This window comes from Urocitellus parryii, chromosome 1, assembly GCF_045843805.1.
Source record: "Urocitellus parryii isolate mUroPar1 chromosome 1, mUroPar1.hap1, whole genome shotgun sequence".
Classification (NCBI taxonomy): Eukaryota; Metazoa; Chordata; class Mammalia; order Rodentia; family Sciuridae; genus Urocitellus; species Urocitellus parryii.
In genome coordinates, this window is record NC_135531.1 from 276950960 (window position 1) to 276974626 (window position 23667).

Consider the following 23667-nt stretch of genomic DNA (forward strand, 5'->3'; position numbering starts at 1 on the left):
AACATGGGAACTATCTACTCTAACAATAGATGCTTGTTTATATCCCCAAAGAAATACACCAGACAAATGGACAAATAACCAGACCCTACTGTGCTTTTCATTCATGTCATAGTGAAAATAGCTCATAGAGAAAGTTCTTTTTTCCAAATCTGGCCCAAAATAGAAATTTTAACAACTAAGCACAAAATATCAGGCATAAAGGTATTGGATCTCACCTTCATTTCTCTAGTATCAGGGTATGCTACTATTTGTCAAACCAAAAATCTTTTTTCAAAACCCATTAATGTTGAAAAATATTTTATCATATTAGGATCTAACTGGATCAGATTTTAAGACATATAAATATATCTTTTAATATTCAGCTTCTATATTATTTTTCTTTTATATCACATAAATTATGTTTATAATATGTTTCTTCTACTAACATTTCAAATAATAACATAAGAATGGTATATAATTTCCAAACTAGTGGAGAGAGGGAAACACCTCAATCTAAAAGGATGACAAGAGAAAAATGAATATATAAAAGCAGGACAATAAAAACCATGTTAAAGTGCCAAAAATTTAATAATCCCACCAGTTTAACTCTATAGTTAAAAGGTAAGGACTGTGAAGACTAGATACAACCTAGTTATATGCTATTTATCATGGGTACACGTAAACATGAAGACACAAAATAAAGGACAAAAAGGTGGAAAAACATGCCGGTAGAATGTTAAGCAAAAGAAAAACTAGTGTATTTTTCTTAACGTCTGATAAACAGATTTCCCCCTCCCCCCATGCCATGGACTTAATTTTATATTTATATGTGGTACTGAGAATCAAACCCAGGGCTTCATACATGCTAGGCAAGCACTTTACCACTGAGTTACAACCCAGCCTCTGATAAACAGATCTTAAGATAGAAAACAGTACTAAATATAAAGAGAGGCACTGAATTATGATTAAAAGGGCCAGTTCATCAAGAAAATAAAATAACAAACAATTAGCTTCAAAATATATAAAATAACACTTGACAAAATATACCAAATTGATAAAGTTATCATCATTGTGGGTCAATTTAATATACCGTTCTCAGGAAATAATAATTCAAGCAGACCAGAAATTGAGTAAAACTATAGAAAAATTGCACAGCATGTTTGTTGACTCTAATAAACAGATCTAGAATACACATTGTTCTCAGGCACAAAAAACACTTGCAAATGTTGACTTTGTATGGAACCATTTAGCACACTTCAAAAACCATTGATATACACATCATATTCAGGTCACAATGCAATTAAAGTAATTATAAAAAATGTTTTAACTTCAAGAAAAATTCAGTATATTTGGAAATTTTAAATAGTTTTCTTATTATACATCTGCCGGATTAACAAAGATTAATGTTTGTAAGTATCAAATTACCTTTTTTTCCCTTTCATTCAAAGATTAGTGGCCAGATGAATGCATAAATCAGAATATATTTGATGTCACATCTTCTGTTAATGTTTTAAAGGGTGAATTTACTGTCATTGCCTTTCACACAGAATACAGAAGGTTCCTTTTCCTAGGACTTAATGGTTTCTACTCTTCTTACTTTTTTGTTAAACTATGTTGGAGCTGCTTAGTTCTTTGGAATTTTCCTTGTGCTGTCCTACTAGCTAGCCAAGGTGGTCTCAGAGGCCATTCCTGCAAGAGAATGTCATCAAAAAGGAAACCACCTTCTCTAGTAAAGGTTCCCCAAAAGCCTGGCCATGAGAAAGGGTAACAGCTGGCAGAAGGCTGGCCCACAGGGCTGTTCTGGACATCTACCCACTCTTGTTTGCTGACCAGAGGAACTGACAGCACTTGTTAGCATTTTGCTCAAAGTGTGATCCCATAATCCTTTGCTTAGTACTTAAAGCACAACTAAAAACAGATTATAATTTTCAAACGGGAGTTTACTAAAGACTAGAAGCTAGCAACAAGAAATAAGCAGAGAGGAGCAGAAAGCCTGGCCCTGATCTGCCCCTACACTGTACACATTGCCCAAGAACTCACACCTCTACATCTTCTCCTCAAAAGTTGGAAGCTTAAGAGGTTCTAAGAGGGATGTTGGGCTGCCTTTTTGCATTTTACACTTCCCTCCTGAGGACTTGCCCCTTCCCAGGAAGAGAAACAATAGGGAGGTGCATTCCTTTTGGAGAGGAGTATGCATGTTTCTGGAAGCCACTCCAGGTGGATTGTGTTGTTCATGCAGTGTCAGGCAAGAGAAGTGTAAGAGAAGCAGGATATCAGTTGCACCATCTGGTAGGAGACCTGTCTGCTGCTTCCCGTGCTACATCACAGTAACCACTACATCACCTTGTGCTGTCCACTACCTAAATGCCACATGGTGTGTTTTACCACTCTTGTTCCATATATCCCAGACCTTCACAAGACCCATTGACATGGGCTTGTCATGTAGGTCACCTGGTGGCAAAACAGGCTTTACCATCAGAGTCTTCAAGCACCTCAGCCTTCTATGTGGGCCAACTGAAAGTTCTGCCTTGGGCTGGGGATGTGGCTCAAGCGGTAGCGCGCTCGCCTGGTGCGGCCCGGATTCGATCCTCAGCACCACATACCAACAAAGATGTTGTGTCTGCCGAGAACTAAAAAATAAATATTAAAAATTCTCTCTCTCTCTCTCTCTCTCTCTCTCTCTCTCTCTCTCTCTCTCTCTCTCTCTCTCCTCTCTCACTTTCTCTTTAAAAAAAAAAAAAAAAAAAAAAAGTTCTGCCTTGACATGACTTGAAGGAGGGCCCAGGTGGTCAGTTATGCGTATCTGTATGCAGCCTTTGTATATTCCAGCAGTTTCCCCATCTAGCAATTCAATGAACTGCAGATTGAAAATAGTTTTTTTTTTTCATTGTCTGTATTAAACATTTGCGGGCTTTTTCTCCTTGTCATTGCTTTTTCCCCTTGTCCCTAAACAATACAAATAGTATAGTGTAATAGCTGTTTACATAGCATTTACATGGTATTAGGTATCAAAACTAATTTAGACATGATTAAAAGTATAAAGAATGATTTATTTAGATTATATACTACACTTCATGTAAGAGACTTAGGCATCTTCAGACTTTGGTGTCTGTGAGGGTTCTGGAGCCAGTCCCCTGAGGCTATTGAGGGATGACCATATTCTAGACCCTCTACATGCAACTTGGCACATGCTTGCTTTCTTAGTGTCAGATCATTCTTTTTTACCATTCTTTTCACCTTGTTTTTTTCTCAGTTTTTCCTCAGTGGTTCTAGCTTTTGGGAATTTGTATCCCAGACATATCACCTCCGTGTTAAAGCCTGGACTCAGTCCTCTGTATTCTCTTAGCCTCTAAGTTCTTCTTCCTGGTTCCTCCACTTCTATAAGCTGGATCTTTAAATGCCATGTTTCAAAGGGATACCCTTCCAACAATTAAGCATAATTTTGTGGAAGGCAACTCAAAGTGAATTAGGAAAGTTTAATCTGTTAGATGTTGAAAATATATTCCATATGTACCTGAAAAAGAAGATCTACATGCACTACTTAATTTAAGCAAAAGCTGTGTTTAAAAATCTGCTCTTTGTACTTTAGAAAGGCAACCTTAATCACTCTTCAGTAGATTTTGGAAAAGAAAAATTCCACTTCAGGGCAATTTTCCGCTTGGATGCGTTTCTGGGTTTTGTCTTTGACATCTTCATGATGCCCAGCACTTCGAATGCTGTTCCTCCTACGCCTCTTCCATGTGAAGTCATTTCTAATCCCGGTTTTGAAACACTGATTTTTTTTCCTTTTGCAGTCTCTTATGTCAGAGGACATTCTGACCTCAGGCAAATCCCAGGCAACCCAAGTACTTGATCTCAAACAAACTATATTTTCGTAGTTGGGCCCTTGATAACCAGCCTGTTAAGAGAAATGGAAAATTCTGTAGATCTACCAACTTAGAAGGAAGAGCATGTCTTCTCCATTCATTTGTGACATTAGTGAGTGAACAGTTTTAACTCTCCTTCATGTATGATCATTTTTTACTGAATTATACCTTGACTCAAAAAATCCAAATAACTGAATAGTCATGCAAGGACTCTGGCATTGAAGTGGGTTTCTGGGATGCTTGCCAATGAGTTCCTGTTTTGAGGACAGAGGATCTAAGTGGAAAGATTAAGTGGAGAGACAGCTCCACCCCTTTAAGTCTTATTCCTATGTTCCATTCAGATCTTGCTAGCCTGATTTCTGTGGGGTCTGGGCTTTGGAAATTCTCTTTTTTTCATGGATGTCTCAATGCACCTTGTTAAACCAAATCTGGACTCTGGCCTGTTCATTTGCTTCCAGCTCTGCTGATTGGTTCCAGTTTCCTTGCTCATTAAAGCCAAGATAATCTGGCGCCCACCAGTCAGGCATCCTCAAGTATCTGGCACCAAGGTAAACCTGGAAGCCGGTTGAGAAGTGTCAGTGATCCAACACCATTGCATGAGGAGAGGCAGTGTGGTAGACCAGGAGGAGCACTGGAATGGGAGCAGAACACCTTTCTTGTCTCACCTTTGCTTCTGCTGCATCATAGAAGTTTAGGCACGTCTGTGTTTTCTTGCCTTTCCTCGGCTATAAAATAGTGATTTGAACTATACATTTTGTATCTACAAGTTCCAAATTAATAAGCATATGAAAAGCTAAAAGAGCTAGGCCCTATTTATGCCTGCTGTTGCAAAAACACAACCTGGGTTTAAAAGCGATAGCAGTAGCACATACTATTGCTGCTTTTCCACAAAAGTAGATGATGTGACAACAAAAATGAGAAGGGACAGAGTTCATATTTCAGAGGAAATGATTAGCTTCTCTGTGCCTTATCTTATCAGGTCTATGGAGCAAGGATAATAATATCTAACTCAGAATTGCTGGCAATATTGGGTTATACAAAATGACATATAAGAGGAAAGGAGGGGTAAGACAAGATAATTCAAATGGAAGAAGTGATTTACAGTAGAAGGGGTAGAGAGAGAAAAGGGGAGGGGAGGGGAGGGGAGGGGGGATAGTAGAGAATAATACAGACAGCAGAATACATCAGACACTAGAAAGGCAATATGTCAATCAATGGAAGGGTAACTGATGTGATACAGCAATCTGTATACGGGATAAAATTGGGAGTTCATAACTCATTTGAATCAAACTGTGAAATATGATGTATGAGGAACTATGTAATGTTTTGAACGACCAACAATAAAAAAATAAATAAATAAAAATAAATAAATAAATAAAAAAAAAAACAATATAAGCCCTGGTACTTAGAACTGCGCCAGACAGACAGTAAGTGCTCAGTGAAAGTTATTAATATAAACACAGGAAGATTAAAATTGACCTGGAATTATAGGAAGGGTTAGGCTGGAATAATAAATGTTGAGTTAATGTTCAGAAGTCAAGGCTGGAGCAGAATAGAAATCCAGAAAGAAACCCACATTCATACCACCACCCATGTATTATACGGTTTTCAGCGAAGACATCAACTGCAGTGTAGGTAGGAAAAAATGTTTTTCATCAATAAATGGTACTAGATTGATTGGATATCCATATTGGGGAGGGGGTTGGATCTTAACCCCTACTTCATAGCACACATAAAAATAAATTCCATGTGACTCGTAGATCTGAGTGTAAAAGAAAAACATGAACACTTCAAGAAGACTGCATGAGAATGATAACCAGGTGACCTTAGGACAAGGAAAGATTCCTTCAGCAAAGAACAAGAAGCATGGTCCTTAAAGAAAAAGATTAACAAATTAGATTTTATTAGAATTAAGAACTTTTATTTATAAGAGATCCCATTAAAATTGTTGAAAAAGCAAGCCACAGAATGGCAGAAGATATTATAATAAATATGTCCAGCAAAAGACTCCTATTAATAATACATAGACACTTGAACAGGCACTTCATAAAAGAAAGCTGATGAGAAGGTGCTCAGCATCATTAATCCACAGGGAAAGTGGAAATTAAAACCACAGTAAGATAATACTGTGTGTTCCCATTAGAATAACATTTTTTTAAGGCTGCCATTATTAAATGATTGTGAGGGTATGGAGCTGTTAGAGCTGTCTTATGAGGCTAGTGGGAGTGTAAGTTGGTGTGAGTCCCCTTTGGGGGAACCATTGTGTGGTGTGTAATCAAGCTGAGCATATTTATATTCCATGACCCACCACTTTCAATTTTAGGTATATACTTAACATAAATGAGCCCATATGTATAAGAATGTTTGAAGCAACATTATCTATGATAGCAAAAAACTGAAAATAACCAAGCATGAATCACAATTAAAATGAATAAATTATAGTATATGCTTACAGTGGATTAATATATAGCTTCAAAACACAATATGGATGTGCCCAGAAACATTATATTGAGCAAAAGAAGCAGACTCTCCCTCCAAATAATAATACATACATACTATATGGATCTACTATGTAAAGTGTAAAGAAAGGCAAAATTGATCTATAATTGTAGATTATATAGAGGTCAGAAAAGTAGTTCTCTTTGGTAGGATAAAGGCTGGGGGGAGGCATGAGAAAGGCTTCTGGAATTCTGTTTATGTTCTGTTTTTTTTTTTTTTTAATTGGATGCTAAGTATGTTCTGTTTTTTGAATTGGATGCTAAGTATTTTCATTTTGTTTTTTTTTAAAGAATTTTTTAATATGTATTTATTTATTTTAGTTATTGGCGGACACAACATCTTTGTATGTGGTGCTGAGGATCGAACCCGGGCCGCACGCATGCCAGGCGAGCGCGCTACCCCTTGAGCCACATCCCCTGCCCCAGTATTTTTATTTTGTAACATTGATTGAGCTGTATGCTTCAGGTTTCCATAATATGTGTTTTAGGTCTCAGTGGAGTTTATTTTAAAAAGTAAAAGAGAACTGGGCATGGTGGGGAGGCTAAGGCAGGAGGATTATAAGTGTAAGGTCAGCCTGGGCAACTTAGTGACACCCTGTCTCAAAAAAAAAAAAAAAAAAAGAAAAAGGCTGGAGAGGTATTCCAATGGTAGAGCATCCCTAGTTTAATCCCCAGTACTGTGATAATAATAATAATAACAACAACAAAATTAATTTTTTTAAATTGAAAGGGTATACAAAAAGTAAAAACAACCCAAATGTCTATCTGATGAATGCATAAATCAATGAGGTATATTCGTACAGTGGAATATTATTCATCCATAAAAAGAAGCAAAGAACTAATATATTCAGTAATATGGATGAACTTTGACAACAGGCCAGTTCATGTGGGGGAATAAAATCTCAAAAGACCATGTTCTATGAGTTCACGTGATTGAGACATCTAGAAGAGGCACATTTATAGAAACAAAAGGTCAATTAGTGGTTGCTGGGCCTGGGAAGGCTGGGGAGAAATAGGGTGTGACTGAAAATAGATATGAAATTTCTTTTAGAGCTGATGAAAATATCCTAAAATTAATTGTGATGCTAATTGCACAACTCTGTGCCTAAACTAAAAACCATTCAGTTGTACACGTTGAATAATTGTATAGTATGTGAATTAAATCTATATAAAGCTGTTTCAGAACAAAAAGTAAAGGGACCCTGATCTCTGCAGAAATGATTAAAACACCTCAGGACAAGTCTAAGGTGCCGTGTGGTCCTGTAGTATGATAGTGATGACCTTTGCGATTGGAGTCAGACCTTGTGTAGTCCTGGCTCTGCCGTTTACTGGCTGCATGACATTAGGCAAGTCATTTAACTTCTCTGAGTCTGAATGTCTTCGTCTGTAAAAATGTGAGTATCAGTAGTACCTACCCCAAAGAATTTTTATGAAGAGTATTCATTTCCTCAAAGAAGTGTGGGAGTGTCTAGTTTTTGACGGGTACAGTAAATAACTGTGGTTATAATTACCTAGAAGGTAATGCATCTGAAGAGTCCTAACTGCATTTTAGCAAGAGAGGTGAAAAATAATTTGTAGAGTATATGGTAGAAGGGACATCTTTCTCCACTGGGCCATATCAGCATCTGTTACAGAACACATTCACATTTATATTACAACCTTGAGTTATTAATATTGAGTTATATTTTGCTGTTAAGAAAAAGGAAGCATGTAATACATTTACAGAGGATTTCCACCCAAAGTTTTAAAACCATAAAGGATTGATGATTAAGGGGTTGGCATTCAGTTAACTAGAAAATTCAGCATTCAGATTACTCAATATGAAAATTTGGTTTATAAAAACCTGGAAAGTTGGTTTATAACTATAATTAATAGAAGAGTAGTTCAAAAATAGAAAGTGACCAGTAGTTACAAGAGTATATGGCAGGGTTTTTATTTCAGCAAATATTTATTGTCCCCATAAAGAAGTCACTTTCAGTCTGTTGAAAATTATACTCTAGGGATTGGGGGCGTAGCTCAGTGTTAGCACCTGCCAAGTATACCTAGGTCCTGGGTTCACTCCTCAGCACCACAAGGAAGAACATATATAATGGAAAATCATTCTACATTCTTTTTATTTGTATTAAAAGTTAAGTTATGCAAAAATAAATGTATAATAGTCATTTTAAAAATTTCTAACTAGGAGCGCTTATATCCTATAGGAACTGAGGTAAAAACAGGTTTGCATTTTTAATTTTACACCCTTTCTCTTTATTGCTTTTTCCAGTCTTTGAAACTAAAACAATTACAAAAGGTACAATGTAGAAAGAAACAAACAAGAATAAGTTATTTAAATACCTGTTACAAAGGGGTAAACCCCATGAAGTAGTAGATAGGTGCCCAGGGTCTAGAGCCATGCCTGGACACAAGGTGTCTGACCTCCCCGTGCCTTAATTTCTCCAACTGCAATAAGGTATCTGTCTCATAGCATTGGAAGATTAGGTGAATTAATGCAAAGTATTTAAAAAGTACCCAGAAGAAGTGGCACTGAAGCAGGAGGATTGCAAGTTCGTGGCTGGCCTCACCAACTTAGTGAGACCCTGCCTCAAAAGGCGATGGAGGACAGAGCTCAATGGTAAAATGCCCATGGGTTAAATCCCCACTACAAAAAAAAAAAAAAAAAAAAAAAGGTAAGCAGTCCATAATGCTATTTGTGGTGGACTCCTATCCTAAGCACACATAGATCAGAAAAAGATTTCTCCTTTATGCAAAGAAATTTGAATTAAATCGAGTAATTAGGTCCAAAAAGAGCTAATTTGGCATGGTGGGAATATAACAACAACCCAAAAAGATATCTCCAGAATGAGAGAAAAGCATTACAGGGTGTTTGTTACCAGGATATAAAGCATTGAGTTTTTGGCCCTCGGTCTTGGGTGTGAGTATGAAAATTTTAATTTTAAGTGAAACAAGAGCTGGGATTGGATTAAGCAGTGAACTATTATAATAAACATTCAGTGGATAGTCATTTAAAGACACATAGATGTTTATGCTTTTTTGAAATGTTGAAAATTTTACATCTCTTTTATTTTTGCTATTAGAGAGTAGTAATTATGTCTTGTGAATGGAGAAGCTCTCTAAAATAGAAAAATCCTTAAATGAGTTTGAAAGTATGCTAAAATTCTGTTGTCATATCTAGAGATGTGGAAGAGCATTGTGCTGAGGTCACAAGGCCCCTGCACTGCCACAGACTAGCCCTATGCACTGAAGCCTGTAAAAGCACTGATGGCCAACGGCCACTGTGAACTACCTGTTATCTGGCTTGAAGACAACAGTTTCCTATTGAGGAGGGTGTGCCCACGCCTGCTGCCTCCTCTGCGAGTTTGCCTTTGTGGAGCTTACTCACAGAGTGCGTTAGTCACCACAGTCCTCCAGAAGAGTGGTCAACTAAATTTGACACCCATGGCCTCCTGCAGAGGCTAGCCCAGGGCTGATTCTTTTTGTGTGCTGGGGACTCAAGGGGGATGGAGGTGACAGGTGGACAAAGCGGGTTTTTTTTTCTTTTTTGGGTGTGTGTGTGTGTGTGTGTGTGTGTGTGTGTATAATAATCCAAGTTTTACCCAAGTAATACATTTATCATTAGAAAAATTAGAATTTACATATAAAAGAAAGAAATTTGTAATCTGGTCACTAAAAGAATACTGCTGTTATCTTCATGTATTTCTCTCCAGGTATTTTTAAGCCAGGTTTGCATTTTTAATTTTATACTCTTTATTGCTTTTTCCAGTCTTTGAAACTAAAAACAATTACAAAAGGTACAATGTAGGAAGAAACAATCCTCCAGCCTCTAGAGGCCATCACTCTTTTAAGTATAACCACCTCTCTGTTTGACTTCTCTTTCTTTTAAAACTCATACATAATGTAGTTTTACTTCACTAGATTTGTCCTTTTCAAACTTTTTTCTTTCCTTGGCTTCCACACTGCCTTTTTTATTTTTTACTTTATTTTTTTAATTTTTGGATGAGAGTTTTGAATATGCACTTAAGCAGACAGACTAGTATAATGAAAACCCTAGTTCTCATTACCCACCTTGCCACCCTCAAATTAAGGCCAGTCTGTTGTATTCCCACCCATCCACCCTGCCCCCACCCTCCATCCTCTGGTCTGACCCCTAACATGTAACTGCCTTCCAGGGTCCTTCCTGGCCCCTCAGGCTTCACTATCCCTTGGCATTGAGGAAGGAACCAACACCTGTGCTTGGGGTACCGTCCCAGGCCTGACCGGCTGACCTGGGCTTTCTCCACTCTCTTCTGAAATGCCTGGAAATTTCCAGACGTTGAGTGTGCCAGCCTCACATGTTCAGCTCCTCATTCTCTTTCCTGTTAATGAAGGAGGCCATTGCTCAAATCATTTGGAAAGGGAAAAGTGGAATTTACTACCTGGGTGTTCCTCTTCCATGCTGTTCATATAAATTTAAACTGAGATTCCTGAGAATTAGATTGAACATGACAAAAATTGCTGTGTGGGCAGTTTCGTTGAGTACTTGCAGATTGATAGCGCCTTTGTAATAATGAAGGGAAAAGGTTTTTTAAGCTGCTTAGTTCCAGAAGTTGAGCTCACCAGTTAGGAAGTTTGCAGCTAAAAATCCTCTTTAACCCTTTGCTGGATGGTTTAAAGAAAATCCAGAGACTCTTCAAATCCTGTCCTTGAGGGAAACCCAGGAAGACCCAAACACCTGCTCCTTGTACTTGGCAACCTTTATTGCGTTCAGATTGACAGGTACCAGGGATTTTTTTTTTTTTTAACTTTGACTCCTTTAAGTTTACGAAACATCCTCAAGCCCTCACTACATCATGGCCCTGAAGTATTGCCATGGCACGCTATCCTGGTGGTCAATTTTTGTGTAAGATTACATAACACAATACCGCACAGAACTGGAAGACATCAGAGTTTGAGTTGTCCCTCTTACCTAGCAACCCAATCGGTGTTTCCACCAAAGGCAGCGGGAATTTGCTTACCCCAAGTGAAAAAAGGGATTTATTGTGTAGCCACAAGGTGATCCAAGCCCAGTTGTTTTTTAACTTTTGAGTCTATCTCTAAAATTCAGTGGGACCCACCAAGGCCAGGGCCCTTGTTCTGGCTGAGTAAACCACCCTAAGTGAGGCTCATTGCTGGCATCCTTTAGACAGGAGCAGGGTCCTTTCTCTCAGTTTTCTCAGTTGGATTACCTCTCTGAACTTCCAGGATACCACTTCTAACTCTCTTGAAGCTTGTGTGTTGGAAAGACTGGCCATAGGGTCAAAAGGGTGCCTATGCAAGAGCATCGGGTTCCCATTGTCACCTGGGAACAGCCCGTGGAAACCCAACATCTGCTGTGTGGGGGTGGGGAGAGACCCTCAGGTGTGTCCTCCTTTCATCATCCGCCCATGCTTACTGCATGTCCTCCTTCCCTCGCACAGTTCATTAGTTTGCCTGTCAGCACCATTCCTAAGAGATTGAGGCTTTCTCCGGCCCGCTGGTCTCAATATGTCTGTAGACTGCATTGATGGACTCCCGGGATGCAGAATGAGGGTGGTGGCCAAATGGAACGCAAACATGGTTATTTTCACTTGTGTGTTTAAAAGTGTCCCAGGAAATAAAATTGACATGCTTTATCCTGATGTCGCAAGGCCTGTCTGATCCTGCACCAGCCTCCTGGTTCCCGTGCTCCCCTTCTCAGCCTTCCCTCCATTCCTTAGCCACACCAAGCTTGCGCTGGCTGTGTCTGGCAGGGTGTATCATGTGGTGTGGTCCTTTCCAGACCCCCGGTCTGAGGGTGTTCCCTCAGAGACCTCTTTCCTAACTAAACCTAAGGGAGAACCTGGGCCTGCCTCATACCTCACTCTGCACCATTTTCTCTCAAGTCCTTTGTACTGGCTTAAACAGTTTTGTCCTTTATTTCTCTGCTTGTTGTCATTCTTTCCTCACTAGAATGTCAGCTCCATGGGAGGAAGGGACCTTATTAGTCTTCTTTACTTGCGCACCTCCAGCATCTGTAGAGTACCTGGCACACAGTAGGAGCTTCATAATACTTACTAAAGGGCTGAGTGAATGAACATGCTTGTTAGGAGCGGGTTTGGAGGGAGGCGCTGAGGGTTGTGAGGTAACTTGGAGCCAAGCTGCATGGGTGTTTCTCCTGATGGAGGGAGCTCCAGGGGTCAGGTGCTGCCTAGTCACAGCTGCAGAGCCAGCCAGACTGCTGTCCCCTGGGGAGATGGGCTTGTTCTGGGCAGCCCCAGGAGCCAGAATTGGAACCAATAAATGGAAATTCTAAGGAATTTACAAGGGGGAAAATCCTTACCTGTCATTTTATCTGAGGATGAAGTAGACTACATGACAGCCGTGGTTCCCTGTCATCAGAGAGATGCCAGCACAGGCTGGATGCCTTGCACCTCGGCACTGCTCGGGCGGTGAGACCAGCCGGTGCTCAGGCGGTGAGACCAGCCGGTGCTCACAGCCTCTTTCTGCCTGGAGTACTCACAAGTCTGCCATGTATTTTTTGTTTCTTTCTTATTCATTCAGTCAATGTCACATGCCAGCTATGTGTTGGCCTGTTTCCCTGTGCTTCATGCTTATGTAGTTCATGGTGGGCATGTAGGAACCGTGTTGGGAGTGGGCTGAGTAGTGCCGGAAGGCTCAGAAAGGAGTCAAGCCTGGCCTCAATCCCCAGGACACGCCTGCCAAAGAAAGGCCACTCTGGCTTGGTCAGCGGTGTGAAGGGAACTGTCAGGAACATTCAGGGAGGAGCCCCCAGCCCAGGGAAAAAAGCGGGATCCTGAAGTTGGAGGCTGCTCTGAGAAGGCTAGTCATGGTGATGGTGGTGTGCCTAGCATAAATGGCCAGAGTGGACCAGACTGAGGAGGAACTTTTGTTAGTATTAATTACCTCATTGCAAAATAGTGACCGGAGGTAGTGGCAGAGGGAGGAGTGGAAGATAGGAGACAAAGGACTGGGTTTCATGGGACAGGCAGATCTGGATTTTTTAAAGAACCACTATCTTCAGTGGCGGGGAAGTAATAAGTTAGCTGGAAGATTCTCCCAGGCCAAGGTGGCAATGGAGATGGTGGGGAGGAAGAGATCTGGGCAGATTTGGGAATAGTTTGGAAGGTGGAGCTCAGTGTGATGGGTCCACAGAGGCCAAGAGGGTTCTGGTTTCTTTGTGGTTGAGGTGGTGATGGTGCCACTGTTGGCTTAGTGGGGATGACTTCACATCCTGGCATGGGAACACTGAGGGTGGGTACATGGATAGGTGAATGGGAGGTAGCTGGGGGGCTGCTAGGCTGCTCCTAGCAGACTAGTGCATATATCCATCTGGAGCTCACAGAGGTCTGGGAAAGCAGTATAGAATCAGGAGACCAAAGCCCAGAAGTGATGCTTGAACCACTGGAAATAGATGAGACAGTCAGACACTGTCTAATCCCCGGGAGAGTGGGATTAGAAGAGAAGGCAGCTGGGCGGAGCAGACGCCGGGCACACCAACATGTGCAGAACAAACCGAGGAAGAAGGAGCAGCCGCAGAAAGCAGACCCTGGGAGCTCAGGGCCAGAGGGGGAGGGGGACCTTAATGAGGGAAAAGTGGCTTCAAATGCCACTGTAAAGTCAGGCCTGGCAGGGTTTGGGTTTAGTGATGCAGGTCATCAGTGACTTTTGCTGATGAGGCACATTCAGCAGTGTTTTCCCCTACATTCTTGATTCAGAGGGTTTGCAGGCATCACTCATGCAGACTGGGTGCTTTATGAATGATGCTAACTTATTTCTCACAGTTCTGGAATCTGGGAAGTTCACAGTCAGTGTCTGTGAGGGCATTTCCTGCTTCATGGATCGCACCTTCCTGCTGTGTCTTCACGTGGTAGAACGGATGGGGAACTTTCTGGGATCTCTTATAAGGGCACTAATCTCATTGGTGAGGGCTCTGCCCACATGGCCTGGTCAGCTCCCAGAGGCCCCATTCCAGATGCACACACACTGGGCATGTGTGAATTTGGGGAAGACCCAAACAGTCACTCTGTTGCAGCACGTATTATTATGTTCTGTGAAGAACCTTTGTCACCAGAGGAATACTTTCTGTGAAGTCTAAGTGGTGGGTAAGGGTAAGCTCAGGTGACCCAAGTCTGAAAGCCCAGGTCTCCTTCCAGGTAAGAGAATCCTGCTATGTCCCCACCCCTAATTGGTGGCAGCCCTGGTAGTGTTCATGCCTGGCACAGGGCTTTTTTAGTAGTTAAGATAATCACTCTGCTCCCAGCTAAAGAGGACTCTAAGCTAGAAATTCAGAAAGGAACTACTGGGGTTTTAAGGGCTTATTCTTCTAATTAAAGAGAACTGGAGTTTATGATTTAGTGGTTGTTCTGTGATCAGGCCCTGCTACAAGTGGTTAAGGAGATTGGCAGTGGGAACTAAAAGAGCCTTCAGGGACAGGGGTGTGGCTGTGAACAAGGCTGGGAAAAGGACTTCTGAATCCAAAGCTAAGAATGTGGCTTCCATTGAGTCATAGAGATAGGGAGGGATTTTGAGCTGTGGCCCGCGAAGACAAAAAAAAATGAGGTTGTATCGCTTACCCTGGAAGTGACTGTGGGGGAGGGGAGGGGTAATAAAAGGAGCAAAAGCTTGGGATCCAACCTAGTTTGGGATCTGAGGTTTATCAGTTCCTGACTAGGTTTCTGGATAAGCAACTTTGGAAGTTCCCTGAGTCTCATTTGGTATATTTGTGCAAAATGGTTTGCATGACTGTTGTCAAGCTTATATTGTGTGTGAAGCCCCTGGCACAGAGGAGCATTTAATAAGTGATCCTTCCTCTTGTCCTGATTATCCCTGTTACAATGGTCGCTGCCAGTGTTAAGCCCACGGAGTTGTCATTGATTACAAAACACTTACATACATTCTCAAGGTTGCAGTACAGTCCTCTCCCGTGGGCTTGTGTGACTTCCTTCTATCAGATCATATGGTTGCAACGTGAGTGTATCTGCTTACCCCACTAGACCAAGAGCTCCTTTAGGAGAGGGATCTCCACCTAGGGATGCCCAGTGCGGCTTATGCAACTCCACATAAGCTTATGCACAGATCCGTGCAGAGAAGCACTTTCATACTGGGGCTCTTCAGAAATAGAGCAAGTGGCTTCAAGACAATGTAAGCTCTTTACACTAAGGGTACATCAGGGGCCACTTGACAAGGACACTATTGGGAAGTGGCTGCACTGGCCAGAAGGCTAACTTGGATGTGATGGTTTCTAAGCCCTTGGTGTTTTAATTGGGCAAAGCAGTTCCAATAGAGTACTAAGTTCATTCAAAGGAGTATTATTTGTATTCCTCTGAGCTTGGGGACCCTGGCCAGCCTTGGAGATCCTTCCTGTCTCTGCTTCCACTGATCTTCAAAACTTCATGGGACTCGCCTCATCCCCAGTATGTGTAAAATTTTTAAATTAAAAAGAAATTTAAATAAATGCTTTTATATTCCTTTAATGAGATTAAAAGAGAGTATTTTTCAACATGCCATGTTCATCCTCAATGTCATGGCAGCATATGCTGTAGAACCTTTTGGAGTTTTTTTATTCTCTTTCACAGAATTAAAACTTCAGTGCCACTACCTCAAGAGTTCTGCAAGTTCACATTATGTAAATATATGTAATAAAATATTTACTTAGGGTTTCCATAAAAATGTCATAAGCAGAGAATAAGAAAGTGTCTCTTTGCTGGTTTTAGAGGCTCTGCTGGGAATTCTGAGTGAAATTGAAGCCTTTTGAATAGGTTTTGATTGGCCTCTGTCATGTTTTATCTCTTGTAATGAACTCTTTGTCAGTTTGTCAATTTTCATAAGGACAGAAAGTTCATGTGTAGTAACAACAGAGCCCAAATTTAAAATTATGGTTTATTTCATGATGTAATAACCCTTTCTCTTTTCCTTTAGTCAATATTTACTTGTGAGGCCAACATACTATAATCCTGACTTCAAAAGAAGACACTTTATTTTACCTTCTTCAAGTGTTGGTTTTAGATACTTGAAATATCAAAACTAGAAGCTTAGCCATCTGAGACGCTGGTTGCAGCCACTGGGGATCGAATTCCTTGATCACTACTCCCAGTGACCCTACGGCACAGCTGCATGCTTGGTCCAGCGAGGCCACCAGATTTAGGGCCAGACTGGTTTCTCCCAGCTCTGCAGACAGCTCTTCCTGTGGGAGACAGGCCTGTGGGACCACCCCCATTGCACCAGGCTCTTTTAGATAAACTTTGCTTTTCCCTAATGTAGAAATGCTATAGGATCAAGCAGGGGGAAAAAAAATAAAATAAAAAAGCCCTGTATGAGGGTCTCCGTGTCAGAGCAGATGAAGAAGGGGGAAATCTGAAATTCTTTTCCTTGTCTGAACCCTTTATTTCAAGCATCCATGTTTTAAAAACTGAGGGGAAGAACTGTCGCTAGTGACAAAGGAGTAGGAGGATAATAAAGAATCACGAACTTTGCATTGCAGATACAAATTTTGCAGATAAAATATCTGATGCCTTAGGACTGATAATCCAGCTCACCAGAGGAGCAAGTGGCAATGTGTTAGTAAGCTCTTCCAGTCAGCAAGGGTCAGGCAGGGCTCCTGAGTGAGTCAAAGAACTGGAAGGGAATTGGTTCAGCTTCAGCTGGATCCTGAAGTTCAGATAAAGCCATGGTAATTCTTTTAGACTCATGATTTCCTCTACTGGCCTGAGTGATTTGGTGGATCTATATTGATTGGGTGATCTGGCCACCTCTCTTACCAGTGTAAGAAGAAAGGCTATTGCAAGGCACCTCTCTCTGTTATGAAGTGTATAGCAAAGGTGTTTTCTGGCAGCTCCAGGCTTATGCGATCCTTAGTGTCTGGGATGCCAGGAGAGAGAACCTCTTTTTAAAGTCCATTTCGGGCTGGGGATGTGGCTCAAGCGGTAGCGCGCTCACTCGCCTGGCATGTGTGCGGCCCGGGTTCTATCCTCAGTACCACATACCAACAAAGATGTTGTGTCCGCCGAGAACTAAAAAATAAATATTAAAAATTCTCTCTCTCTCTCTCTCTCTCTCTCTCTCTCTCTCTCTCTCTCTCTCTCTTAAAAAAAATAAAAATAAAAAAAATAAAGTCCATTTCCATCCCAGAAACAGTCTCAGAATAAACCTACTTGAGTCACAGGCCTATGCTGAGACCAGATACTGTCAACAGGGGTGTAGGGTAGTGGAATTACAGCAGGTGTATACTTCAGTTGAAGCATCTCCAAGCCTATGCTTGTATCTTCAGTTCATTCACATATACATACATAAGCACACATGTATAATGTATTATATATGTGTGTCTTGTGTCTATTTATATTTATATTCACACCATATTTGATAGATGATATACAGAATATTCAAGAGTAGTTCTCAATTTTATAGCCTAAATGCCTCTCCAACTCTATTTAAGGTACAAGTTCCACCAGGCAGGGCGATCTCACCTCTCTGGAATAACTAGTAGGGAAAGAAGAGCCTATCAAAGACACCTCCCTCCACTGCAAAGGAAAAAAAGAGAAAAGTAGAGGGAAAAAACAACAGGCAAACAAACCAATTATTGACCTACTGACTATTAGCTTTGTCACTCAACAGGTTATTTCATAAGTACTTACCCAGGCACTGTCCACGCACTGGGCAGGAATGTTGCAGGAAAGGCCATACTGGCTAAATTTACCCTGTAGGGAGAGAGAGAGTTAGACAAGATGCACATAAGCAAATGAAAATCCTATGACATCCAGTAGAGATACAGCCCTAGAGACAGCCCATGGTTGGCATCGGGAACACAGTGCTTAAACAGCACAGGTGGAAAAAAAAGAGGGCAAAAGAATCTCTTCATGCTGGGGATTCTCTTTGCTAAGATTATCCCAATCATGGGAAAAGGCATGAAACCCAGTGAGCGTCAGGGCAGGGTGAGGTAAGATGCATTCAGGTAGTAGAAAGAGGTTCCCATGACAGCTTCTTCCAGAGTGTGCAGAGGATAGGCCCTGAGGCTGATGGTGGGTTGGGGTGAAATTATGCAGGGACGTGAGGGGCAGGCTAAGGAGCAGCATGTGTAGAATGATTACAGCAACAGTCTGGAGGGCTAGATGAGGGGCCATGGGGATGGATGGAAGGCAAAGCTTTTAGAGCAGAGTCTTAAAGGATCTGGGGATTAGCTCTCTTGTAGTGACCTGAAAGTGTTTTATTTATCATCTAGAATGAGCAATACATATATTTTAAGAAGTGTTGTAAGGACATTTTAAATAAGATTTCTTCTGTGAATTTGCTGATGTTTATTCGAAGATTAGAAACATTTAGAAATGGAAGAAAACCTTGAGAAAATGGTTTATCTTGTCTGTTCATAATGAAAATCCCACCATCTTTTGGTGTATGATAAGGAAAGTGACAATGGTGCGGGTCACTGGGGTTAGGAGGGGTATCTGGCAAGGCAGAAAATGGCAGCCTGCCCTTCAGGGCCTGTGGCCTCTGGGAGTGACATGCATTCTTAGAGGACTCCTGGGAGGGTTACCCTGGCCTTCCAAACCAGGCTGATAGTCCTCCTTCTGCTTTTACAGGCACCTTTGAAGTGGGCGTCCACATTGCCGATGTGAGTTACTTTGTTCCCGAAGGATCCCATCTGGATAAGGTGGCCGCTGACAGAGCTACAAGTGTCTACTTGGTTCAAAAGGTAAAAATCAGTCTTCAATTTCTTAGATCAAAAAAAAAACATGCTTCCATTTAGTAATCTTCCTTTAAGAAAAAAAAAAAAACTTGTCTCCCTCTCCCTCCCCAAAATTACAAGGAACAGCAGTCTTGTCTGGATATCTCTTATTATATCGTAAGTTCTAAAAAAGTGCTCACCACTGGAAAAGTGTTTGCCCTCTGTTATTGTGTGTTTTCCTGAAAGATGCCAAGGGAAGACGCAGGTTTTCATCTCAGGCCTCATCCTGGAGTGGCCTGGCCGTGTTAGTCACTCTGACAAATGGTCAGCTTCAGAAAGAAATGAGGAGAGATACCTGCTTTTAATAGCCGTTCCAAAGCAGGAATGAACAAACACAGCCTACACAACCACCAGTTTTCCTGCAGTTTAGGAATTAGGATTAGGCCCCAGCCACACACACTCATTCATGAATTGTCTGTGGCTACTTTCACAGGACAGCAGCAAAGTGGAAGGACAATTTTACTATTTTCTATAGGTCCTTTAAGAAACCCTTTTTAAAAATTATTTATATATATATATATATATATATATATATATATATATATATATATATATATTAGTTGTAGTTGGACACAATACCTTTATTTTACTTATTTTTATGTGGTGCTGAGGATCGAACCTAGGACCTTGCGCATGCTAGGCGATTGCTCTACATCTGAGCCACAGCCCCAGCTCAAGAAACCCTTTTTAACCCTATTCTAAAGAGGGTCACCAATCTGGTCATGCCCTGCCCTTAACAAGATGACCAGAGGAGTGTTCAAAATGGAAAAGCAGAGGGAGGCCCTAAAGAGTAGAGTTTCCCAACTCCTCAACTCCCCCTGCTTCAGTGTCAAGGCCTCCCTCAGCTCATCTGTAAAAGAAAGGAATGGACAGAATCATCTCAGCACGTCCATTCCTTCCTGTGTGCCTCTCACATCCAGATAACCATTCCTTTAACCAAGTATTCACTTTAGACCAGGGGTCAGGAAACTGTACCCATCAATTTCAGCCTACCACCTGTGAACTAAGAATGGTCTTTATGTTTTGAGGGGTTTTTAAAAAAATTTTTTTGTAATTGTTGATGGACAGCAAGTCTTTATTTTATTTGTTTATTTTTATGTGGCCTTAGGGATCAAACCCAGCGCCTCTCATATGCAAGCGCTCTGCCACTGAGCTACAGCCCAGGTCTTTATGTTTTTAAATGGTTAAAAAATATTTCATGACACATAAAAATTATATGGAATTTTGAATTTTAGCATCTATAAATAAAGTATTTACTGAGCACAAGTATGTGTTGGGCACTGCAGTAGGTCCTGGGGACAGTGGTGAATGAAAGACTGTAAACGAGTTATGTCTGTCTCCCTCCGGGTAGTAGTGAGTTCTTCCAGATTTTTTTCTCCTCCTTCTGACACTCTTCCTTCATCTGCTCTTTGGGCTCATCTTGTGTTTTTGGTTGTATCTTGACTCACTTCCTGTCTGGCTTCCTTGAGCTCGGTGGTCCAGTTTAGGATCTCTGTCTACACTAGATCAAATCTTCCCTGCTCCCTCCCAAGCCCTGTGCCCTAGGATGCGACTTCTAATATTTACTCATTGACTACACAGAGGTGAGAGTCCTGCCCCACCATAGACCCACATATACAACCCCTCTGTTGGTTCTCAACAGCCCCACTGTGGGTTCTCACTGTCCTCCCACCCTGCCACCTACCCTTTTAGAACAGGAACTTTGAGAAATGAGTGTGGGCTCCTGGCCTCCTGAACTCCTACTTTCTACAGTTCTCCAAAACAGGCTGGCCCTTTCCAGGTGTGTTGTCAGAGTAGGCCACCAGGGTTCTGTGTACTGCTCTTCCTGGAAATAACCTCACCCCTGGGGCTCCACTGAAGCCAGTCCCATGCTCTTCTTTTACCTGGGCCCTGGCCATGGGGAAGACTGAGTCTCATCCCGGCAACATATTTGGGTAATGGGTCTTTTTAAGGGCCAGTGTTTTCCTGCCTTCTGTATTTGTTCCAGCTAGAAGTCTGATTACTACTTCATGTCACTTCTGCCTCCTGAATGATCCTGTGGCACCACCATCATACCTACTACCTCCCCGTCACACCCTTGCCAAGGATCCCACTGAATCTACCACCTGGCAGAAGAGCATTTAGACACAGAAGTAGAAGAGCTGCACCTGTGTTCCAAATGCACAACTGGCCCAGGGCCTAAGGCTTGTAGCATCCCCAGCTGTGATATAGTAGACTTTCTTTTCAAGCTTGAAACCAAGGCTTTCTATCAGCAGAGACCTCAGCTTATATTTGAGGTTTCTTGGCCACTTGCTCTTTTCTGTGGATGGAACCCATTGTCATGACTACCACAGCTCAAATGTGACCATCATGTAAGGTTCCCATCCAGTCTCACAGCCCAGATTCTTTTGTATCTGTAGTATGATTCACAGAATTAGGGCACCTCTCCCCTCGGCCATACCGGCAGCACTGTGACATGTAGAGAAATACCTACCTCTAGCAGATCCAATAAACCATTGTGTCTCATGACCTTTGAGTGCCTGACCATCTGCTAGCAATAAAAGCACAGGGCCTGCTGAACAGAAAGATTGACACACAATGAACCATTCATTTCCTCAGCCCAACCTTGTATAGACCCTCCAATATTCCCCCACTTCACACAGATGGCCCCAAGCCACTTATAACAGGGTAGTAGCCCTCGTGCTAACCTCTAGAATTCTAGTGTTCTAGAGCCCCTGAGCTCCCATTTTGTCCAAGCATCAATGTAATTCCTAAAAAGATATTGGTAGTTCTAGAACAAAAGTCCTTCAGGACACTGTAGAACTTCCTGAGTTTTTGGAGTTTACCGAGTATGCTGAGAGTTCCTGTCATATTATCTGCTGTCCACTACTACTAGCCTCTCAAAGTGAAGGAGATTCTTTTAGGCTCTGATTGCAGCCCCATTCTTTTAGGGCTGAAGATTTTGTTGCCTGTTGGCTCTCCCACTCCCAATCAGGCCAGCAGTTGACAGTGATGTCATCAATCCCATGAGGGAAATCACACTGTCCAGCACTCTCTGCTCCCACTCCAGAAGGAGCTAGTCCAGACATGCTTTTACCCCAAGTGAGAGGCTATCATGTGTCATGGCTGCCTTCAATATGCTGAGGCTCTTCCTAGAAAGACCTAGCACCTCCTCTCTCCTGCTTTAGGCTCAGATCACCACAGTCTGTACTATCTGAATAAAACCCTCGTCCTGCCTGCTCTGAGATTGGATAGCTGGTGACCTGGATCTAAGCAGGAGGATTGCACATTTAAGGCCAGTCCCTGGGCAACTTAGTGTGACCCTGTCTCAAAAATAAAAAGGGCTGGGGTATAGCTCAGTAGTGGAGCACCCCCACACACAAAAAAAATCAGACTGGATAGCCACTTTCTTTAGGGGTTCAACTTTGTTTTCCATGTACACTTGATGATCAGAACCACCATGCAGGTGTTTTCTACCATCCTAGAGTGACAGTGCTAAGTGGAGAGGGAAACAGAATTGATTAGAGCTGTGAATGAGTCAGAAGCTGCATGGGTATCTAAATCCAGTTTCAAGTAACAGAGTGAGCATGGGCAATAGGTGACCTCTGCACAGTGTGCCTAAAACATCTAGAACTTTCGAAGACCACCCTGTGAGAATAACTGTACCCTCAGCTGAGCAGAAGTTCCACCAGATGTTGCTTATATCAGACAAACCATGTCCCTGATTCGCCTCCAAGCCTGTTTGAACCTAAATGCAGTGTTCAATAATTTCTGCTTGACTTCCTTCCTCACAGTATTTATGACACTTGTCAAGTCATGAGCAGGTATAGATGTCTTATGGGAATGCAGCACAAACTCCTGACCCACAGATCTCTCTGCATGTGAGCACACCAGGCTTCTTCCCCAGCCTTTCCTCTTTGGCCATGAAATAGGCCTTCACATTCCATTACTGACTATGCATATGGCACCCCTGGAACATAGCTCCACAGAGCTGGCCTTCAGGTTATGTTTGGCTTTTTAGAAGGTTTCTTTAACATTTTACAAGTTTGTATCCACCTGACCTTTATTCATGACCAGTCAGGACTTATTAACCTGGTACTAGAAGAAATACCTTCAGTGTTATACCCCTTATACTGACAGCTTTCTTGTACAATCTTCTTCACTTCTTTACATCATATTCCCATTCATGATAACTATAGCTACAATTTCTGAGGTTCTCCAGCATGAGGCAGCCAGTCGATACCTCAGGAGTCATGAGCTATCTGGAAGGACCCTGGATTTTCTGATAGATGGGACTGAGGACTTCACCAGTCACTCCTGGATCTCACAAAGACATCCATGTGGAAGACTGATTGTCTTCCAGGTTCACACATGCCATCTGCAAGTGCAGGAACTGGAAGGCCAGTTCCCTAGATATTTGAAAGTTCCAAAAGTCATTGAATTCATGGCCTGCCAGCTTCACCCCCTATAACTCCTTCATATTGTACCAGCTTGCCAACACTTGCTTGGACATCCTGGGAGAGGGAGCCCAAGTGTCTGCTAGTTATGACAGCTGGCACCACCATATCTAATTGACATTTACTTTTCTGGAGAAGATGAGAGAAAGAGAAGGAACCTGACTCTTACCTCA

At 41.8% G+C, this 23667-nt stretch overlaps 1 protein-coding gene across 8 annotated transcripts in view; it reads left to right on the forward strand.

Annotated features, from left to right (window-relative positions):
- Dis3l2 (DIS3 like 3'-5' exoribonuclease 2) overlaps positions 1–23667 on the forward strand; it is a 356506-nt gene that overhangs the window by 242102 nt on the left and 90737 nt on the right. For all 8 annotated transcript variants that reach the window (XM_026396261.2, XM_026396260.2, XM_026396266.2 and 5 more), the window contains one exon: positions 18913–19025. In XM_026396261.2, the coding sequence (XP_026252046.1) occupies positions 18913–19025 (113 nt within the window). The remainder of the gene's footprint in view (positions 1–18912; positions 19026–23667) is intronic.